Below are 21788 nucleotides of genomic sequence, written 5' to 3'. Positions count from 1 at the left end.
ACAGATACCACAATGTAGCTATAACAAAAGTATAGTATTCCTGCAAGAATAGATTTTTACTACCTCCTTCAGTGCGTATACAGATCCATCAATAAATGCAATGCAGTCAAAAGGTGTTCTTACCAGTTACACATCTGCTGTTAACCAGTTAATCTCAGGAAATATCAGAGTGGCAGAAGTAACTGAGGTGAGCATTTTTCAACTGTAATTTTCTCAACCACTGGGAGAGGAACAGTGCTGGATGGAATAATAGTTCGAAAATAGTAAAAGGGTCAATATGATCACATAAGGAGAATTTTGCAAACATTTATTTGTAACAAAATATTTTGCCTTTGTACAACAACTAGTAAATGTTTAATTCATTTACAGTCAAGGTGATACATTTTACATGAGCATTTTGTACATGAACATATTGGTTTCATATTTTGACTACTAAGAAACAAGCAAGTGATCTTTGACATTCTTTAGAATATTTGTGAATTCTGACATTAATCAATTTTATTTATCGATATGGTCTATACTGACAAACTGTGCATTCGGATATACCAGTAATAATGAATGTCAAATGTACTAGCTCACGTTCATTTTCTACTTCTCTTAGTCATTTCATCAAGCTTTGTTATCCCTAGGTACCATATAGAAGAAGACGAAGGAGAAAATGAATTTGTGGGTCAACTGCCCAGAAAGGAAATGGAAGATATAAAAAATATTGTTTTTGGTTGAGTGAAACTGCAGATAAGATGCCAGGACAAGACATCATATTTGGAAGTCACGATAAATGTCACTCAAGAAACCATATTGAGGTCTGCATGTGGCATCTCTGAAAGAGTGGGAGTTCTTAAGGGCTCAAGATCTCTTGTGATCCTTTGTTTCAGAACAGCTTTGTGCTGAGGATAGAGTGATAAAACACCACAGAAGTTGGCAAACATGCAGGTAAAGTAAGGGGAACAGTAATACAACACAGCATTCAGAGCTGTGATTTTTAGAGAGTATTTGTAACATTGACAATTCTCATGGTAATGGTGGATAATATTCGGTCTCATCAACACAGTGCAGCACCTCCAAGAAATTCCAGGAATGTGTGGTACCATTGTTAGGGGCAATGCACTTGGCATCCACGTGGACTGCCTGCTGCTTGAACCAGCGCCAGAGGGATTTTGTGCTGCAGTCGCACACCAGTGGGTTGCCATTCAGCTTGATGTAGCGCAGGTAGTTGAGCCCGGAGAAGTGTGACAGTCTCAGCCAGGTCAAGCGGTTGCCACTCAGGTTGAGATAGCGCAGGCCTCGCATGTCGCGAAACGCGTCCAGTGCCAGGTACGTGATGTTGCACTGGTCGAGGTCCAGCCACTCGAGCTGCTGCACCATCAGCAGTGGCCCGTGCTCCAGCTGCAAGGGGTTACCTGTCAGGTCAATGTGGCGAAGGTCCCTGTTGCCTACAAAGATGAATGGGGACAGTTTGCGGATGCGGTTTCCAGACAGCTGCAATAGTGCCAGGTCGTGGAGGCCCCGGAAGGCATACAGCCCGACTGTCTCGATGGCATTGTCATCGCAGATGAGGCTGGTGAGCTTGGTGAGGCCCAGCTCAGCCAGTTCATCATCAGCGATGGCAGTCAAGCGGTTGTGGCCTACATCCAGGTAGGTGGTGCGTGGATCGAGCCCCTCAGGGAAGGCCACCAGCCCGGCCCGTGAGCAGTGCACCTCCAGGTTCTCACACTTGCAGCCGGCCGGACAGATGGGTTCGGGTTTTGGTTTTGTGGGACGGGCAGTACGAGTCTCCGGCTTTGTCGTGGCTTCTGTGGTGACAGTGGATGGGTTCTTGTTGTGTGCGCTCAGCCTCTTGCTGCCTCTCTGGACTGCTGAGACACCAGCTGCATTACGAGCGATACAGCCGCGGGATGTAGTGACCGGGCGCAGGTCTGTTGTGGCAGCAGTAGGGCGTTCCGTGATGCCATCTCGATCCACTGTAACAGTGGTGGGGTTAACACCGGTAACATCCTGTACTTTGCTGGTAGTGGATGGAATATCAGTGAGGGTAGATAGGGCCATGTTGGAGGTACCTCCTTCTCCAGAGTGGGCTTGTTGATTTGTGGTCGGTGCATCCAGATCCACCGTGAAGCTGTCTTGCTCTGCCGTGGGGCTCTCTCCAATGTGAGGTGCGCCATATGGAATTGTACTGGTGGTGTCAGCAGCAAGGCCCGTTGTGGTGGTAGGTGGGGCACCACTCAGATTGGCTGTCACGAGAAGCCACTGAACTGCAAGAGACAGCAAGAAGGCAAACACCGTAGATGGTGCCTCCATATCTGAAACAATATCACAAGATACATTTAGCCTTGAGACTTCAATATACAAATTTTCATGTCTTTTCGCAATGTACTAAAACCGTTAGGGACACAATTAATATGAATGTTCTTGAAATCCAAATACTTTTATTGTAATTACAGTACATCAATCTTATTTGAAATTTGTGCTCTACATAGGATACTCCGGAATGCAAGTATCGAAGGACATATACAGGGTATAATGGGTATAAGTCCGGGAATTTATATTGGTGACTGAGGACGGTGTACTGAACAATGTCACATCTGTATTTACATTATTACCAGACTAATAATTATAGCCATTACAAGTCATATATTTTTAGGTTGGTCAGTACCTCCAGGTACATGTGGCAACAGCAAGCCATTAATGCTTACTTTTCCCTGGGTGGCAGGTCAACTGCTGAAGTGTGGGTGCATGGGTGCAAAAAAGTTAGTTTGTAATATGTTCCATCGATCATTTTGTGCTGGCCAGTGTGGCCGAGCAGTGCTAGGCGCTACAGTCTGGAACCGCGCGACCGCTACAGTTGCAGGTTCAAATCCTGCCTCAGCCACGGATGTGTGTGATGTCCTTAGGTTAGTTAGGTTTAAGTAGTTCTAATTTCTAGGGGACTGATGACCTCAGCAGTTAAGTCCCATAGTGCTCAGAGCCATTTGAACCATTTTTTTTATCATTTTGCACGACGGATTGCAATGACGTGGAACGACTCATTATACATTCACATTGAAAAATTAACTAATTTGTGCATAGTTACATTCCGAACATTACTTTTTTACTGAAAGTCATAGTCCGCTTAGTGGTGTAGCATGACTGTGCAGAAAACATCAGGTTGTAAAGTTTATGACTTTTTTGTGGACAGACTGTTTGATGCATAGGAAAAACAGCCAACCACTGGTGTGTGTACATATAAAGTACAACATTGTAATGGTACTTTGACTTCCGCGCCTCCGCCAATACAAAGATATAATTTACGATCGCGCACGCAGAAGAGCACTGCGCCAGCGACCGATTTTTATAAATAATTTTGTTCGTCAGACGGGTCGTCCTACAAGAGAAATTAGGAGGACAGCCATGAAGACTATATTGTAATTAATACTACGTATCTAACAAGATTATAAGGTAAATTTCAATTAGTTTCTGATGCTATTTCCGTACAGTCGCTTTTTGTAGTGTTGCCGACCCGGTCTGCCATGCACGGTCAAATTACAGCACGATCTCAATCAATAATAAGTCCGCCTTATCCATAACTGAAACCACCAAAATTCAAGACATCAATCAGATTTTCTATTTTATATTTTTCACGGCAGAACCCCGAGGAAAAGGTAACACTACAATTGGCGTCCTGGTGACAGGACTTACAATCTCCGGATTTGATACAAGTGCAATTATTATAAATTTTGGACATTTTATCTAATTTTAACCACTTAATAGCATCAGAAAATGAATTTGGACTAAGTCTCATTCATTTCAATTCTAATGTTATGTGCATGAAATTTACAACAATATTGTTTTCCCTGTTATTAATTCGTGTTAATTTTCATTTTCATGCTGAGGAAATTAATTTGGTAAAAATAAGGGAAAAGGATAACGTTCCATAAAATAATTTGCAAGGACGCGAAAGAAAAATTTTGGATTGAAAACTGTATATTTGACGCTACATTTGCAACATAAGACTGAAGCAAAAAAAAAAAAAAAAAAAAAAAAAAAAAAAAAAAAAAAAAAAAATTGGTGAGTACAGAAATTTACATTTTTTCCAGTTTCAAGCAGCCATCTGTACTTCCTTTATTCCGATCCATTTATTTCGAAATTATTTTTTCAAATTGTAGTTAAAATTGATTTACTATTATTGCAAATGATAAGTGAAGAGCATATTCACAGTCATTTATTTGTGAGAGGGAAATTTCAGTACCAGTTTAATAATTCAATTTCTAATTAAAAATCATATAGAAATATCCATTTCCATAAGAGAAATTTCAGATTTCAACATATCATATTTTAAATCTTTTTTTTTTTTTTTTTTTTTTTGCCATTGGAAAATTTTATTTGCAATTAATTAAGAAAACCGCAAGAGGGACGCTAGACGCGTAGAAATTGTTTCCGCGGGCGAGCTTAGTGAAAGTGACACATTGCAAAACATGTCCGACAGTCAAATGAATATTGAACTTAATTGTGAGGATGTTCAAGACATAATTTTACTGGATCGATTAAGACAACAACCCCTATATTTAAACAGATATACAGGCGAATGGAGAGTGAGTACTACGCGACAAAACGCGACACTGACAACGCCAACTTCAGAACCAGACATCAATCGGACACGAAAAAATGACGAAACTAAGACACCAAAACAGAAAATTTGACAAAAGATTTGACGCTTTAGACGAGAAAATGACAATTTAAAATGTGACATTGGGAAATTTGACACTAAATTCGATGAACTGACACGGGACATAAAACAAAATTTTGAAAAACAATAGAGACAAATTGCCGACTTGACAGAAGCCACCAGTAGTCTTGAAAGAAAATTTATTGACTTATCAGACAAGGTTACGAGACAAGAAAAGTTATTTGTGGAATTCAGTGACGAGACAAAAACTGACTTACAATGATGTAATGAGAAATTGTTAACAGTAGTTTTTGAACAACAGAAAACAAGTACCCAAGTTGACGAATTACGACAGTCACACAATTCCGTAAAAACAAACCAAGAACACTTAGACCTGACGATTACAGACCTTTCAGACAGATTAAATGATGTAACATTGGAGCAGAAATCCTTACAGGAAAAGTTAGAAAAACTTGAAGACAGAGCAGATGTAGCATCTTTAAAGAATGACACCACACCTCTAGCAGAGAAACTTGTACATGAATGCAAATTATGTGATGATTATTTAGATGAGAAGTTTGAGACAATGACACAGATCATTTTAGATAAGACAAAGGAACAAGTAAAGGGAGAAACAGATAATATTCAGAAAGAGGTACGTAAACTTAAAGAAAATGTAATACCAAGTTTGTCAATGATACCAAAACCCATAACAGGCAACCAAAACACAAATGAGAAACCGAATAATGCTAGACCCAGCACACAGCCGAAAATAGAATTATGAATGAGTGATATAAATCCCAATGAACCATTTTCAATCCTACCACAAGATCAAAATTACTATCAGACATCACCACATACTATGTACAGTTTGACACAAAATGCAGGACCCATAATACCATCGGGAGTAGCTGATGAAACATTAGTATGACATGGATACTTTCAGACATTTTCATGTGATGAGAAAGAAAAAGTGCATCCGATTGTTTTCATCCGCTCTTTTGATGGTATTTTCCCGAGACATTGGTTAGAAGCTGATAAAATTCGATATGTTACAAATTTGTTACGTGGAAGAGCAGCTAAGTGGGGAGCAGCAATGAAAAGACAATGTTTAACATTTGACCAGTTTGAACAAGCATTTCTTGAGGAATTCTGGTCGATCACAGAACAGCAAAGTTTAAAACGAGAAGTATACAATCCAGAAATTTACAACCCGAAGAAAGAAACTTTACGTCAATACTTTGAATATTATTGAGTTGGGCAATGAACCCAACCCGCAGCAACAACCGAATCTGCCAGAAAACGAACAACGACCGAGCTAAGCGCTCGAGTTATGGTCAACAGGGAGCAGAGCGCAACGGAACCGACGATTTGTTTTCTTCGATATGATGACAGTAAGAAAATAGAAAAAGAATTATATCAGGATGTAGATTATAATAGTACCAGTAAAACAAAGAAGATCATTCAGGCTATAACACGAGTTATGATTGGTAGTTATGAAGTGGAAGTAATGTTAGATACAGGAGCAGCAGCAAGTGTCATTTCAATGTCCTTATATAATGAACTCAAACAAATAATGAACATACAAACATTGCCAGTACAGAATTGTCACATTATAAGTGCCACCGGTAACAACTCAAAGAATGTGAAATTTCAGGTGCTAATTAACTTCGCATTTTCAAATATACCACTCAATTACAGTTTTCTGGTAGTATACAAATTAGTTATGCATTGCATATTACGAATTGACTTTTTGAATGAATATCAAGCAATCATAGATGTAGGAAAAGGGAAATGTCATTTAACCCTAAACCAACAACAACTGACAATAGAGTTAACACAGGGTAAAAACTTAAACAGTAAACAAGGTAAATTTGAACAGTTACATTTTGTGTATCCACCAGCAACAAACATATGTGATTTAACTTTTAATGAAGCTGTATCTCAGGGAATTAAATCTAATGATTTATATGAGAAATGCACAGAATCTGAATATCTGACGAAGGAACAACAACTTGAATTACTTGAAGTTTTGCAGCAATTTGCTGAGGTATTTGTGGAGAAACCTGGAATTATTAGAGGCTATACTTATGAGATGGATGTTAAACCACACAAAACATACTGTAGAACATATTATAATATTCCTTGGTCAGAGAAACCCGCAATTTTGAAAGAGATTGAAAAAATGCTAGCTTGGGGTATCATTGAAAGGTCACACTCACCATATTGCAGTCCGATACTAGCAGTTAATAAAGAGGATGGTAGTGTAAGGTTAGTGCTGGATGCACGAGAAATTAACAAAGTTATAATCCCAATCAACACACGACCTGTAAATTTGGAAGAACAACTTTTAAAATTTGATAATGTACAGTATTTAACCAATATCGACCTCCGCTCATCATTTTGGCAGGTGAACCTCCATAAAAACAGTCGTAAATACACTGCATTTCTATGTGAGAGACGTAGTTATCAATTTTGTGTTCTACCCTTTGGTCTACGAGTGAGTGCTGGAGTATTTATTGAAGCCTTAGATGCTGTTCTTGGACCACAATTGTTATCGCAAATCACAGTTTATGTTGACAACATTGTCATTGCCACCACTACTTGGGAAGAACATGTTAATCTTTTGAAGCAACTTCTGACTAAATTTTCTGACACAGGTATCACTATCAATTTATCAAAGACAAAATTAGGGAGGAGAGAAATCAAATTCCTTGGTCACATCATATCAACTGAAGGCATTTATCGAGGCTCAAGAAAAATTGATGCAATAAAGAATTTTCCATCCCCACAGAATTGTAAACAACTCAAAGCCTTTCTTGGTCTATCTTCATTCTTCAGGAAATTTGTACCCTACCATCTTCTTAACAGTCCACGTCTTCTATCTTTACTCAAAAGAAATAATATTTGGAAATGGACAGAGTTCTGTCAGACAGATTTTGAAGCGATTAAGAATGCTTTAGTAAATGCACCGTTATTATGTCATCCTGACATGACATCAGACTTTTGCCTAGTAACAGATGCAAGTTCCTATGGGCTCGGAGCATTTTTATTCCAAATTCATGTAGAAAATGAACAAACAGTCATCAAACCTATACGTTTTGCTAGCCGCACGCTCACTGAATGAAGTCATATTCAGTGACCGAGCGCGAAACACTTGCCATAGTATGGGCATTTCGCAAGTTTCACTACGTACTAAGCTTTATACTGATCATCAAGCTCTTTCTTTCCTGCTATCATGCAAGTTATTACATTCACGTCTTGCACGATGGTGTGCATCACTACAAGAATATGATTTTGATATTATATACATAAAATGAGAATCCAACATTATAGCCGATGCTCTATCTCGTTTGCCACAAGGCCGACAAGAATTTTCAGACGTGACAGAACAAACATCAGATTTCAAAATTTTACTCATGTATGACGGTACAGTTGCACCTTACTACAAAAACATGTGCAGGAAGTTAGCCATATTGCAGGACAATGATCCCAGGTGGATCCAGATAAAGAATAAATTACGTGCAGGAACAGACCCACATCTTGAAAAATATTACACATTACACAAAGAAGTATTATTTCACCGACGAAACCCTGAATCACAGCATTGGTGTGTTTGCTTACCTGAAGCTCATGTTGATGATTTTATTTTATTTACACACAGAACTTGGGGACACTATGGTGTAACCAAATGTACAGATAAGATTATACAATATTGCTATTTTCCAAATTTAAGGCGAAGAGTATTGAGTAATATTAGGAAATGCATCATATGTTAGAAAGCCAAATATTCTAATCGCACAAGCATGAATGAACTGCACCCAATCATACCTAAGAGGCCATTACAGCTAATTTCTTTAGATATTGCAGGACCCTATCCACAAGCATGTGGAGGAATGAAATACATCCTTGCTGTGTTAAGTATTTAAAATTACATGCTTTACGTTCAGTTTCTACAACTGCTATTACCAGACGTCTATTAACAGATTATTTTGTAAGAATAGGAAAACCTGAAGTTATGATCACCGATAATGCAGCATATTTTACCAGTTTAAAATGGAAGACTTTTATTGAAGAACAGAATGTTAAACATATTTTAATTTCAAGATTTCACACGGTAGGAAACCCAGTAGAAAGAACATTTCGAGAATTTGGACAGTTTATGAGAACACACACACCAGAGAAGCACACAAAATGGGTAGAATACCTAGCACCATTTGAACAAATAGTGAACAATTTAACTCACATTTCTACTGGATACACACCAACTGAATTAATTATGGATAAAACAGAAAGAAATGAATGGACAGACCCTCTACCTAAATTTACAGCAACAACAAATCATGTTAGTTTAGAAGAAAAGGTAAGACAAGCTTACACAACATTATGTGACAAAGCTAAGGAAAGAAAGCAGAAATATGACAGAGGTGTCAGGAAAGCACAAACATTTCAAGTTGATGAGTTAGTTTTACTGCAAATATTCCACACCCTGGCTGTTATTCATTAGAATATCCATTAACACATAAACCCAGAGGTCTACATCCACACAGACATTTGAAAAAATACATACAGTAAAATGTTAGCTAATGAGAAGAAGATAATTAATATGATATACAGTTATGATGAGCCTACATTTAAGTTATACAGATACTTACAATCTAATGAATGCAGGTAAGTCTAGAAAGCAATGTGGACCATCCAATAGCTAATAAGATATTTGGTTACAAGAGGAGTTGCTATTGAGGCATATACACATTAGAGGAGGCATATACACATTAGAGGAGGCATATACACATTAGAAGGGGCAGAGAACTGAACAGAATTATCTTCTTTAGGAGGCACGTGATAATAGTAATGTTGATATGAGTGATGTGAGTGACTGAATGAGATGAGTGAATGTAATTTTAGTTTAATAAGAGGATAAATAGTAATATGGAGAGAGGTAAATGGAATATAAAATGAGAAAAGGGTATTATTATTATTGTTGAAGTAAAAAAGTAAATGATGATGAATAAGAGGAATATACATATATAATGCTGAGGAATAAGTATATGTTATTTCGTGAAGAATGAATAATGGATAGGTGAGAATGTTATGAGTAATTGAGAATATGTTGAGAGGAGAGAAACTAGATTTGAAAGCTATATCACATGTACTCATGGAATACAGAATGAAAGTAGTGGAAAGAATATTATTTATTGAAAGGTTGGTATGCCTGAGATAATAACTTATGTGATGTCATATATATTCTTATAACTAAAGGTGAAAGTATAGATTTATGTGGAAAGAATTATTTACAGCAGCCACTGTTGGAAATATACCAGAAGATTTAAATCTGTAACACTTTAACACTAAGCTAATGGGAACTTCCAATAAAATTTTTGGAGTTATTTAGGCTTGACACTTCAGATTGGAAGAATTATTTAAGAGAACATATTTAGCAGTCATCTAATGACATAATTAAAGCTCATCTACTGAACTGAACTAATGCACCATTAAATATAAAGGAGATTAAGGAGAAAACAAAACGTCAGTCCTCTGTTGCGGCTCATACTTTCATCCATCCCTTAGAAAAATTTATACATGTTGATGAAATATTTGACATTATATAATCCATGATTATCTGACAGTATGGAGAGACATACACACATATTTATTTATAAATAGAATTTTACAGGTACCACAAGGTAAATACAGAATGGATATACAGCATGGAATGCAGCAGCAATTATCTAAGAAGATTTATTCATTTATTAAGTAAAACATTTATTTATATTGCTTGATACTGATGAAAAGGAGGAGATGAACTACACAAACTTTGTAGGAACACGATTGACTTGAAAAATAAAAAATAAAATATATATATATATATATAACACACACACTTACCACACTGATGTATATACTTGTAGGATCCTAAGATATTTAGAGGAGCACCACTCTTAGAAACAGCAATAGTGGGGACACCACACTTAGAAACGGTATTAGGTATAGGAACTTTTACATTATATTAAGTTAACATGTATTTTATTTATCATATTTTATTTTGTGTAGTCTACTGTAGGAGATGACTTTACTAGTATTTATGAAGTAGATAGCAACCATCCCATGAACCTATCCTCCTACAGAGGGCTGTCTTGAAGCTTGAAATATGTATAAATTTTATTCCAGGAGGCAAGATGAATTTTAAGTTGAATATTCTAGCGAGTTGCCACAATTATCTTCAAATGTTGCAAGTGTAACGAAAGGGAAAGGAACAAAAAAAGGAAAGAAAAGAAAAAAGAATGAGCTAACAAATAAAACGTATATTTCAATCTGAATGTAATGTAATTCACATGTCAGCACAATGATACTGAATGTAACGTAAAAATTTACTATATCTTTCATTTAATTCTGTATATGTACTATATGACAACAATGTAACTATCTCATGTAATGATTAATTGTAAATATTTGTATATTTATGTAATTACTATATCAAGAAATGTATTTTAAGGAGATGTTAATGAACTGCAAAGGACTTGTGCATGTAGCACATGATTCATATAAATGGAACTGAAAATGCAAAGAAGAAACCAACGTGATGGAACACTGGTCAATAAATATTTGCGTAGTGTCAATATGCCTTTATGTGTATGGTGTAGTGGAAGCCGGCAGGTCTTCAGGTTGGTGTAAAAGACAAGCTCATCACCTGTCGTAGGCAGTGAGGTGTTTCCTGTGCCCTCATTGACCATTTATACCCCGGTAGACGCCACCAAAATTCGACTGCTGGAGATCACAATTTCGTGTTGACACATTTAACAAACTTTGGATTTTCTTCAAGTCACACGCAAGAGATCCAGGCAGTACACACACACTCAGAATCCGATACTACGTTTAAAGACATTGGAGCAATATAATAGAAACATTTATTGCTCGAATTAATTCCATTGTAAACACGAATCATGTGAATCGTGAACCGAATTCAAACGCTGTGCTAAGCAACGATAACACGCTGCAATTCAAAGACATTAATGTTACGACTCCTAAAGAAGATACACACCAAAAAGACTGTATACAAAGACTGATATGCAAAGAGCATTGTGCTCAGAAATATTTTTTGTAATATGTAAATTTCTTATTTTCGCATATGTATCTATGTAAATTTTCTATACTGCCACGCTCGCTTGCGGAGCGTGTCAGTAGAGGAGGTATTGTAATGGTACTTTGACTTCCGCGCCTCCGCCAATACAAAGATATAATTTACGATCGCGCACGCAGAAGAGCGCTGCGCCAGCGACCGATTTTTAGAAATAATTTTTTTTTTTTTTTTATTTTTTATTTTTTTTTTTTTTTTTTTACTTTTGTGTAGGTTTTTGTTTTTAACAACTAATTGATTACACTCTCTCTCTTGTCTTCATACGAAAGACGTGTATTTTTCGGCGATGTGTTGAATGTGCTTTTGGGTGGAAATTAAAATTACATTACAAAGCGAGGTTGTTTCAATAGTGATTCGAGGTGGTTATCATCAAATTTGTAAATTGATCATGACAGTGGCAACTTGAAGTTTTCAACAGACGGAGAAAAGTGACAGACGGGTCGTCCTACAAGAGAAATTAGGAGGACAGCCATGAAGACTATATTGTAATTAATACTGCGTATCTAACAAGATTATAAGGTAAATTTCAATTAGTTTCTGATGCTATTTCCGTACAGTCGCTTTTTGTAGTGTTGCCGACCGGTCTGCCATGCACGGTCAAATTACAGCACGATCTCAATCAATAATAAATCCGCCTTATCCGTAGCTGAAACCACCAAAATTCAAAACATCAATCAGATTTTATATTTTTCACGGCAGAACCCCGAGGAAAAGGTAGCATTACAACATACAAAAATATCTGCACTTAGGGAGTTAGCCAGCAGATGCAGGCCACCCACAATATCTATAGAATGAATAAATATACTGATATGCCGTTATCACTAAGTTTTAATGGGTGATCTAATGAATTTGCTGACCATATATATACATTTTTTCAAATGTAATAAACATGTTGTGCTGTGCAGAGTACAGAGTAATAGGCCTCAGATGCAGTGGTAAAGACACAAACAATACCTGAGTTCTGTGTTTCCTGGGACAGACGTTTGTGGAGCCATGTTTCCTGGAGATAGGACAGTGGTTTGCAGCACTGTTATCTTGTTACTATTTGATTATGTTTCAGTTTTGAAGTTGTCTTGCATGTATCATAAAAACGAACATGAGGCACTTGCGCAATGGAATATGATAGAGGCAGTAAAAATGATGAGATGTCTTCTTCTACAGCAGCAAAGCAATGTCACGTACCATGTAATAAGTTGAACAGGAGAGTTCCATGAGAAATAGAGATGCAGTAGGTGGTAAAAAAATTATGTGAAGTTTATGGAACCTAATCATTAAACTACAAGTGCAATAAAGCCTTGATTATATTTCTGAAATGGGAAAGTGATTTTATGGATTTACAGTGAATGATCAATGGAAATTGGCACCTGTCTAGATACGCGTGCGTATTAAAGCATTGCTTCCAGGAGATACCCCATCTCTGAACAGAATCTGCGTGGTGGATTAACAACCAGGGTCTGTGTGCTGGTTAGTGTATAAGTACATGATGAAAGACCCCCAGGATGCCGCAAAGTTACTACTTATTAAAGAACAAAACAAAACTGAAACACCGATCGACTAGAAGCGTTAGCAAAGATGTTAATTATGAATGCGCGGTAAGGTGCAGATAAACAAAAACATTTTTTCATTCATTTTTGTACAGTTTTTTGTTTTAGACACAGGCTGTCGCTCTCGTATGTAGAAGGACGATGAGGATGTGCGATTTTGAAGTATTGCGATCTTGAAGTATCATATGTGTGCATGGGTAATATGATGTTAAAAAACAGTATCAAGCATTTATTTAATGAAGTGAAGAGGAAACTTACGGGAAGAGGATTTTCGTGATTATGACAAGCGTCAGTGTTCCCGGAGTCCGCCGCCTGCCCATTCAACTAAAAAGTAAGCGAAGTTCGGTCGCCAAGAAAAAGTAAGATAAGCACAGATATTTTAATAACGCAATCATATTCAATTATATTTATTTAAATTTTTTTATATTACAACTGTCGACCTGTGTGCGAGGGCTTAGATGCAACGGTCGTGAGTGGTGTTTGTTAATCATTGTTACAGTAAGAAATTTCTATGACATTGTTATGAATTATAAAAACTAATTGCCTCTATTTTCTGTTGGCATGAATCACGATGGGGAGCAAGTAACGCATAAAGGCAAAATTGAGGAGAAAATTTTTGAGAGGACTAGGAATTGGACCCAGGTCACGTAAAATTTTCCGTAGTAAGCTGTTTTATTCAGCGCTGTAAAGGTTGGTAGCGATTGTTTTGATGTAGATAGAAACCTTTATCTCACTATTCTCTTCCTTGAATTTTATTGGCGAAAAATTTACAGGAGTTTTTCAGTGTGATACGCATTGTCAGTAAAACATAGAGAATTGCTACACAATAGTTTGCACTTTATAATAATCGTAAAGCAAGCATTACATTTATCAGTTGTAATAATTAGCGTATGAAATTTTAACATTTTTGTGAAATTTCTATTTTTTGCATATTTATATAACACGACCGAAAAGTATATGCCCATTTTTGATAGCGATAGCGATAGCGAAAACGCAATCAGCCAAGATGGCGTAGAATTGCGAGATCTAACAATTGAAGTTCAGGTGCCACGCATGCCCACTGCAGAAGGTTCAAGTAGATCATAGAAGAGTGTCGCAGGAGTGACAAATGATGGCGACGCTCCACAACAGAATAACCTGGACGACATAATGTTTACCACTGACGAGACAATGTCACACATCTACCGGAGCGACATACCGCTCATGAATGAAACGTCGGAGAGCGATCCAAATATGATTCTTGATAACATGTTACAAATACCACTTGTCACAACACAAAACATTAACTTGGGAAGTATAGCGGACAGCAACCACGTTAGTAAAACTGACGTACTGCTGTAGCAGTTATTATACGACGGCTGTCCAGAAAGTAAGTTACGATTGATCGCGAAATGAAAATCACAGTGAAAATCAGAAATGTTTCATTTGCTACAGTTAGCTACACCTTTCAGCTACTTCTCTGCGTAGTCGCCGTTCTGACTCAGACATTCTTCGTAGCGTTGTACCAACTTTCCAATACCCTCATCATAGAAGGCAGCCGCCAGTGCTTTCCGCCAATTCTCTATGCTGGCCTAAAGCTCGTTGTCTGTGCCAAAATGTTGTCTTCATAGCCAGCGGTTCGTTTGAGCAGAGATGAAACTCAGTGGGAGACAATTACGGACTGTATTGTGGGTAACCAAACATTTCCAATTGAAACGATGCAGGAACATCTTCATTGCGCCTGCAGAATGAGGCTGAGAATTGTCTTGAAGAAGAAACCGCACGACAGTTATGTAATGTTGGTTGCATAGCTTCAGGGGAAAATTCTCACCAGGCCCTCGTACTTGGCGGGAGACACTATTTTCTATAACATCTTTACGCGCTCACTAAGAGCTCAGGAATGAAAAGAGCGACATAATTCTACCTAGAGTCATACTAGAGACACTGCCCAACACATCTTTGCATAGCTTTATCGGATTTTCATAGTCGTTTCCATTTCGCGACCGATCGTAACTTACTTTCTGCACAGCCCTCGTATAATATAAAAACCAATCTCAGCGATAGGAAGCAAGATATGAATACCCAAATTGATAATTTGACACAAGATATGAACACGGTAAAACAGCGACAAAACACTGTTACACAAGATCTAAATGCAATGAAACAAGAACAAGTATTCAAGGATTTGCAAAACACGGTCTCACAGATTTCGATGACTCAGCCAAAAATTTTCGCACTGAAACAGATGAAAAATTGAATGATATGAAAACATACGTAAAGCATGAAGTACTTCCTGAAGTTAACAGTAACATTACGGAGGTAAAACAGAAGGCAGATTCTTTTAATGACCGCCACTATCGAGCAGAATAACAGATAAAGAAAATCAGACGCAAACACAAACATTGAAGCCACACAAAACTAGTTGGTTTCGACAGTAAAAAAGATAATCACTGTCGTTAACAGACTAAACAGACTACGAAGGTGTACCTCTAACTGTAGAAGAGGTAACGTTAAGGGTAGCGACATTAGAAGTTGACTCAGCATGTGCTAAGAAGGAGAGAGAGAACATTAATGAAAATATGAGTGATATCGTTAGTCAAGATGAAGCAGGTACGTTAGATAAGGTTACTACTATTGCAGAGAAGTTAGTAACGGATTGCAAGTTATACACAGATGTAGCAGAAAAGGCTATTCAGAGTAAAGAAAATGAAATCTTGAAGAAGGTAAACATTAACCCACAAGCCGCGGAAAATAGGATCCGCAATCTTTTAGAAGAAAGTATTACGATATCTCGAACTGTGCATGTAAATAATACACAGGCTACAGTGAACAACCCACAACCTGTTGGTATTTATCCACAAATTGTCACAAGGCCCACAGCAGGTACCCGTGACACAGTTGTAGAGTGCAAATAGTAAGCATACCCATAACTCCGATACCTGAACAATTACCAACCGGAATTACAGGTAACTACAACAGCAACATAAATACGACCGAAACTGCCACGTGTCTATCAATTACTTTTGCAGACGAAGGTTTGCTGAGACCGACTGTTTCCTGCGGAAGGTAAAAGAATGAATCCAGTAGTATTTATCAGTGCTTTCCGTCATATATTTCCACGCAACTGGACGGAAGCACGTAAAATCAGATTTGTCGTGGGCTATACGCAAGGTGATGTGCTTTTATGGGCAACTGAAGTGGCCGAACGTTGCAGCACTTATATCCAGTTTGAACGAGCTTTCTTCGACAAGGACTGGTCTGAGGCAGTGCAAGAAAGAATCAGACACGAGGTTTTCAACCCCGCGCCATTCGACGGCAAATATGGTAGTCTACGTGGATACTTTGAAAAATACCCGAACAAGAGACACTACTGAACGAACCGAGTAACACAGGTAGACGTGTTAAAAATTTTAGAAAGTCGTTTATCTCTGCATATTAGAGAATAATTAGTCACAACGCCAGGGCATGATATTGAATATTTTTTGTCAGTACTTGAGTCTCTCGACTTAATCTACACTACTGGCCATTAAAATTGCTACACCAAGAAGAAATACAGATGATAAACGGGTATTCGTTGGACAAATATATTAAAACTGACGTGTGATTACATTTTCACGCAATTTGGGTGCATAGATTCTGAGAAATCAGTACCCAGAACAACCACCTCTGGCCGTAATAACGGCATTGATACGCCTGGGCATTGAGTCAAACAGAGCTTGCATGGCGTGTACAGGTACAGCTGCCCATGCAACTTCAACACGATACCACAGTTCATCAAGAGTGGTGACTGGCGTATTGTGACGAGCCAGTTGCTCACCCACCATTAACCAGACGTTTTCAACTGGCGAGAGATCTGGAGAATCTGCTGGTCAGGACAGCAGTCGAACATTTTCTGTATCCAGAAAGGCCCGTAAAGGATCTGCAAGATGCGGTCGTGCATCATCCTACTGAAATGTAGGGTTTCGCGGGGATCGAATGAAGGGTAGAGCCACGGGTCGTAACACATCTGAAATGTAACGTCCACTGTTCAAAGTGCCGTCAATGCGAACAAGAGGCGGCCGAGACGTGTAACCAGTGGCACCCCATACCATCACGCCGGGTGATACGCCAGTATGGCGATGACGAATACACTCTTCCGATGTGCGTTTACCGCGATGTCGCCAAACACGGATGCGATCATCATGATGCTGTAAACAGAACCTGGATTCATCCGAAAAACGATGTTTTGCCATTCGTGCACCCAGGTTCGTCGTTGAGTACACCATCGTAGACGCTCCTATCTGTGATGAAGCGTCAAGGGTAACCGCAGCCAAGGTCTCCGAGCAGATAGTCCATGCTGCTGCAAACGTCGTCGAACTGTTCGTGCAGATGGTTGTTGTCTTGCTAACCATCTGTTGACTCAGGGATCGAGACGTGGCTGCACGATCAGTTAGAGCCATGCGGATAAGATGCCTGTCATCTCGACTGCTAGTGATACGAGGCCGTTGGGATCCAGCTCGGCGTTCCGTATAACCCTTCTGAACCCACCGATTCCATATTCTGCTAACAGTCATTGGATCTCGACCAACGTGAGCAGCAGTGTCGCCATACGATAAACCGCAATCGCGATAAGCTACAACCCGACCTTTATAAAAGTCGGAAAGGTGATGGTACGCATTTCTCCTCCTTACACGAGGCGTCACAACAACGTTTCACCGGGCAACGCCGGTCAACTGCTGTTTGTGTATGAGAAATCGGTTGGAAACTATTCTTATGTCAGCAAGATGTAGGTGTCGCCTCCGGCGCCAGTCCTGCGTGAATGCCCTGAAAAACTGATCATTTGCATGTCACAGCATCTTCTACCTGCCGGTTAAATTTCGCGTATGTAGCACGTCGTCTTCGTGGTGTAGCAGTTTTAATGGCCAGTGGTGTATGAAGAAATACGTGTACCGAAGGAACAGAAAATCAGGCACAACAACAACATAATTATGTAAATCAGTCAGCAATACGTGATTGAAACACACAGCTGGCCGCGCGATTTGAGGCGTCTTGTCACGGGCTGCTCGGCCACTCCCGCCGGTGATTCGAGTCCTATCTCGGGCGTGGGTGTGTGTGTGTGTGTGTGTGTGTGTGTGTGTGTGTGTGTGTGTGTGTTGTTCTTACCATAAGTTAGTTTAACTTAGTTTAGGTAGTGTGTAAGATTAGGTACCGATGACCTCTATAGTTTGGTCCCTGAGGAATTCACACACACTTGAACATTTTGAAACACACAACAGCAAATTTACGTTCCTAGAGATAACGAGTGCGGTAACGGGAACATAAAAAAACAAACGATTTAAAAGAAATTTTCAAGACAACAGGAATAATTTCAACGCACGAGCGAACTGCAATTCACCATCACAAGGCCGTATGCCGATCATGAATAGATACAGACAGCCGCAGCAGTGGCCGACGTGCGGCAACAATGCCATGCCTTACGCTGTACAGCACGTACAGCCGACCCTTGGGTAGCAAAATAACAGCACAGCAGCCAACGACACAAATTGGCGAAGTACTCACACGTGCAACTATCTGAAATTTCTCCAGGTAATGAACTAAGTCACACTACGCCGGCGCAAAACACCAACCGGTTGTAGTTAAGCCCCAGGCTATTGACCTCTCAGGGAGTGGGCGCAAGGCGGAACTACAAACATGTTTCATAAGGTTTGACAAACCAGGTGAAATCAAGGATGATTTGTATCAGCATGAGTTAGATATAGTAGATAAAGTAAAGGAAGAACACGTACAAGCAATCATTTAGGTGAAAATATTTAACATTGACACACAGTTAATTTTAGGTACACGTTCAACCACCAATCTAATGTCAAATGCATTTTTGTGAACTGAAGAAGAGAGGCATATTCCCAACATTTCCTATACAAAACAAAACGGTACAGGCTGCTACAGGCAGTAACACTAAAGTGGTTAAGAATCAGACACTTATCCCATTACAAACCGAACATTTTACAGTGAAGTGCAACTTTCTTATAAATGACAAACTTATAGTTAATTGTCTTGTTCACATAGGTAATAGTAAATGCCACTTTTGTGTAAAGGATCGCCGGCCGGAGTTGCCGTGCGGTTCTAGGCGCTACAGTCTGGAGCCGAGCGACCGCTACGGTCGCAGGTTCGAATCCTGCCTCGGGCATGGATGTGTGTGATGTCCTTTGGTTAGTTAGGTTTAATTAGTTCTAAGTTCTAGGCGACTGATGACCTCAGAAGTTAAGTCGCATAGTGCTCAGAGCCATTTGAACCAATTTTTTTTTTTTTTTTTTTTTTTTTTTTTTTAAAGGATCAGATTTTTGCTGTTGGTTTAGTCAAAACACCCGATGAAAGCAACAAAAACAAACCAGAGTCAAATGTAATAGTACAATGTGCCTGTCCAGCTGTGCAGTTCACAAACAAATTTGATACTGAACAAGAAGCAAACGTTGAGGTTAGTTACGAAATGGTAGAGAAGAAACTAAGTGAATCACAGGTACTAAATGATATCCAACGACAAGAACTTTCTAACTTGTTATTTAAGTATGTCACTGTTTTCAGTAAGGAGGCAGGAGTAAACAAAGACTACGAATATAAATTTGAAGTCTATCCACATGGGACATTTTGTGTAATGTCATATCCTATTTCATGGGCAAAACGAGAGGCAGTAACGGAATCGTATGATTAGATGGGGAATTATACAACCTTTCACTCTACTGTAGTTCAATATTACCAGTAAGCAAACCAGATGATTCTGTAAGATTAGTTCTCGATGCTAGAGGTATCAATAAGATTATAGTGCCAGTACGCATAAGACCAGACAACTTGGACAAACAGCTTCTAAAGTTTTACAATACAAAATATTTCAGTATACTCGATCTCAAAATGTCCCACTTGCAATTGACACTCCGTGAAGAAAATATACATACAGCATTTGTTTGTGACGGCAGAAATTATGAATTCCGTATTCTACTTTTTGGACGGAACATTAGCGCAGGAGTGTTTAAATCTGCACTGGAAAAGGTTTTAGGACCATAATTGCTTAGCAAAGTCACTGTCTATAAGAAACTTGATGCCATATACAATTGTCCAGCTCCAAGGAATAAAAAACAACTAAAAGCTTTTTTAGGACTCTTCGTTTTTCGTAAATTCGTACCACAGAAACTCATGAACAGTGATGCACTGCGCAACTTGATACGAAAAAATACGAGGGCGGTTCAGAAAGTAACCTCCGATTGGTCACAGTGCGGGTTGTGGGGGGAGTAGCGACGCCATCTGTGCGTTCACGCACACAACAGGTCAGTCGGCATCAAGCCGTGGTCGAGTGAACGTCGTACCTGCGCTAGTTTAGTTTTTGTGGCAGTTTGAAATGTGTGCTGCAATAGAAAACCCCGCCAAATGTGAAGTGCGTGCTGTCATAAGGTTTTTTACAGCCAAAGGATATTCTGCAGCAGCTATTCATCGTGAGCTTTGTGCCGTGTACGGACCAAGAGTTATGAGTGAAGGAGTTGTCCGTGAATGGGTACGTTTATTTAAAAGAGGACGAGAAAACGTTCATGATGAAGAGAGGAGTGGTAGACCATTATTGGTGACTGACGAACTCGTTCTGACAGTTGATGCAAAAGTTCGTGAAAATCGACGTTTCTCAATGTCGGAGTTGTCTACTGGTTTTCCACAGATTTCTAAGACTCTCTTGTACGAGACAGTGACAGCAAGATTGGGTTACCATAAGTTCTGTGCACGATGGGTGCCCAAAATTCTTACCGACCACCACAAAACTCCAAGAATGGCCTCTGCATTAGACTTTCTGTCACGTTATGAGGACGAAGGAGAACCATTGTTAAACAGAATCGTGACCGGTGACGAAACCTGGATTAAGTACATGAACCCTGAGACAAAAGAACAATCAAAGATGTGGGCACATTCAAATTCGCCTACCAAACCAAGAAAAGCCTCGCAAGATTTTTCTGCCAGAAAACTGATGGCAACGGTGTTATGGGATGCCAAAGGGGTGTTGTTGGTTGAATTCATGGAACGTGGTACGACCATTAATCAAGACATGTACTGTGAAACAATAAAAAAGTTACGACGGGCTATACAGAACAAACGCCGTGGTATGCTGACTTCCGGTATCGTTTTTTTGCACGATAACGCCCGTCCTCACTCTGCTCGCAGAACAACGGCCCTTCTTGAGTCCTTCAAGTGGGACGTTATCAACCATCCACCTTACAGCCCAGACCTGGCGCCAAGTGATTATCACCTCTTCATGCATTTGAAGAAATGGCTCGGGTCACAGCGGTTTGATGACGACGAAGAGCTCAAAGATGCGGTCACAGGCTGGCTCCAGGCACAAGCGGGTGATTTTTATGCAGAAGGAATTTCAAAGCTTGTGAAGAGATACGATAAGTGCCTCAATCGCTGTGGAGACTATGTAGAAAAATAGTGCAAAGATGTAGTTGTAAGATGTATATATTAAAATATTTTT

General features: G+C 39.1%; 1 protein-coding gene across 2 annotated transcripts in view; it reads right to left on the bottom strand.

Annotated features, from left to right (window-relative positions):
* Positions 1-292: 292 nt before the first annotated feature.
* LOC124788147 (protein slit-like) overlaps positions 293-21788 on the bottom strand; it is a 100585-nt gene continuing 79089 nt past the window's right edge. The window contains exons 1-3 of one of the 2 annotated variants that reach the window (XM_047255293.1): positions 11334-11395; positions 2058-2300; positions 293-1961 (exon numbers count right to left, since the gene is read on the bottom strand). In XM_047255293.1, the coding sequence (XP_047111249.1) occupies positions 1012-1961; positions 2058-2300; positions 11334-11376 (1236 nt within the window). In that variant the 5' untranslated portion in view covers positions 11377-11395 and the 3' untranslated portion in view covers positions 293-1011. Of the gene's footprint in view, positions 1962-2057; positions 2301-11333; positions 11396-21788 lie in introns of those variants that run through there. The other variant, XM_047255294.1, reaches the window with a different exon arrangement.

The sequence above is a fragment of the Schistocerca piceifrons genome, chromosome 3 (assembly GCF_021461385.2).
Source record: "Schistocerca piceifrons isolate TAMUIC-IGC-003096 chromosome 3, iqSchPice1.1, whole genome shotgun sequence".
Taxonomy (NCBI): Eukaryota; Metazoa; Arthropoda; class Insecta; order Orthoptera; family Acrididae; genus Schistocerca; species Schistocerca piceifrons.
The sequence above is the reverse complement of the archived record's forward strand: the minus strand, read 5'-3'. Positions and strand labels throughout refer to the sequence as shown.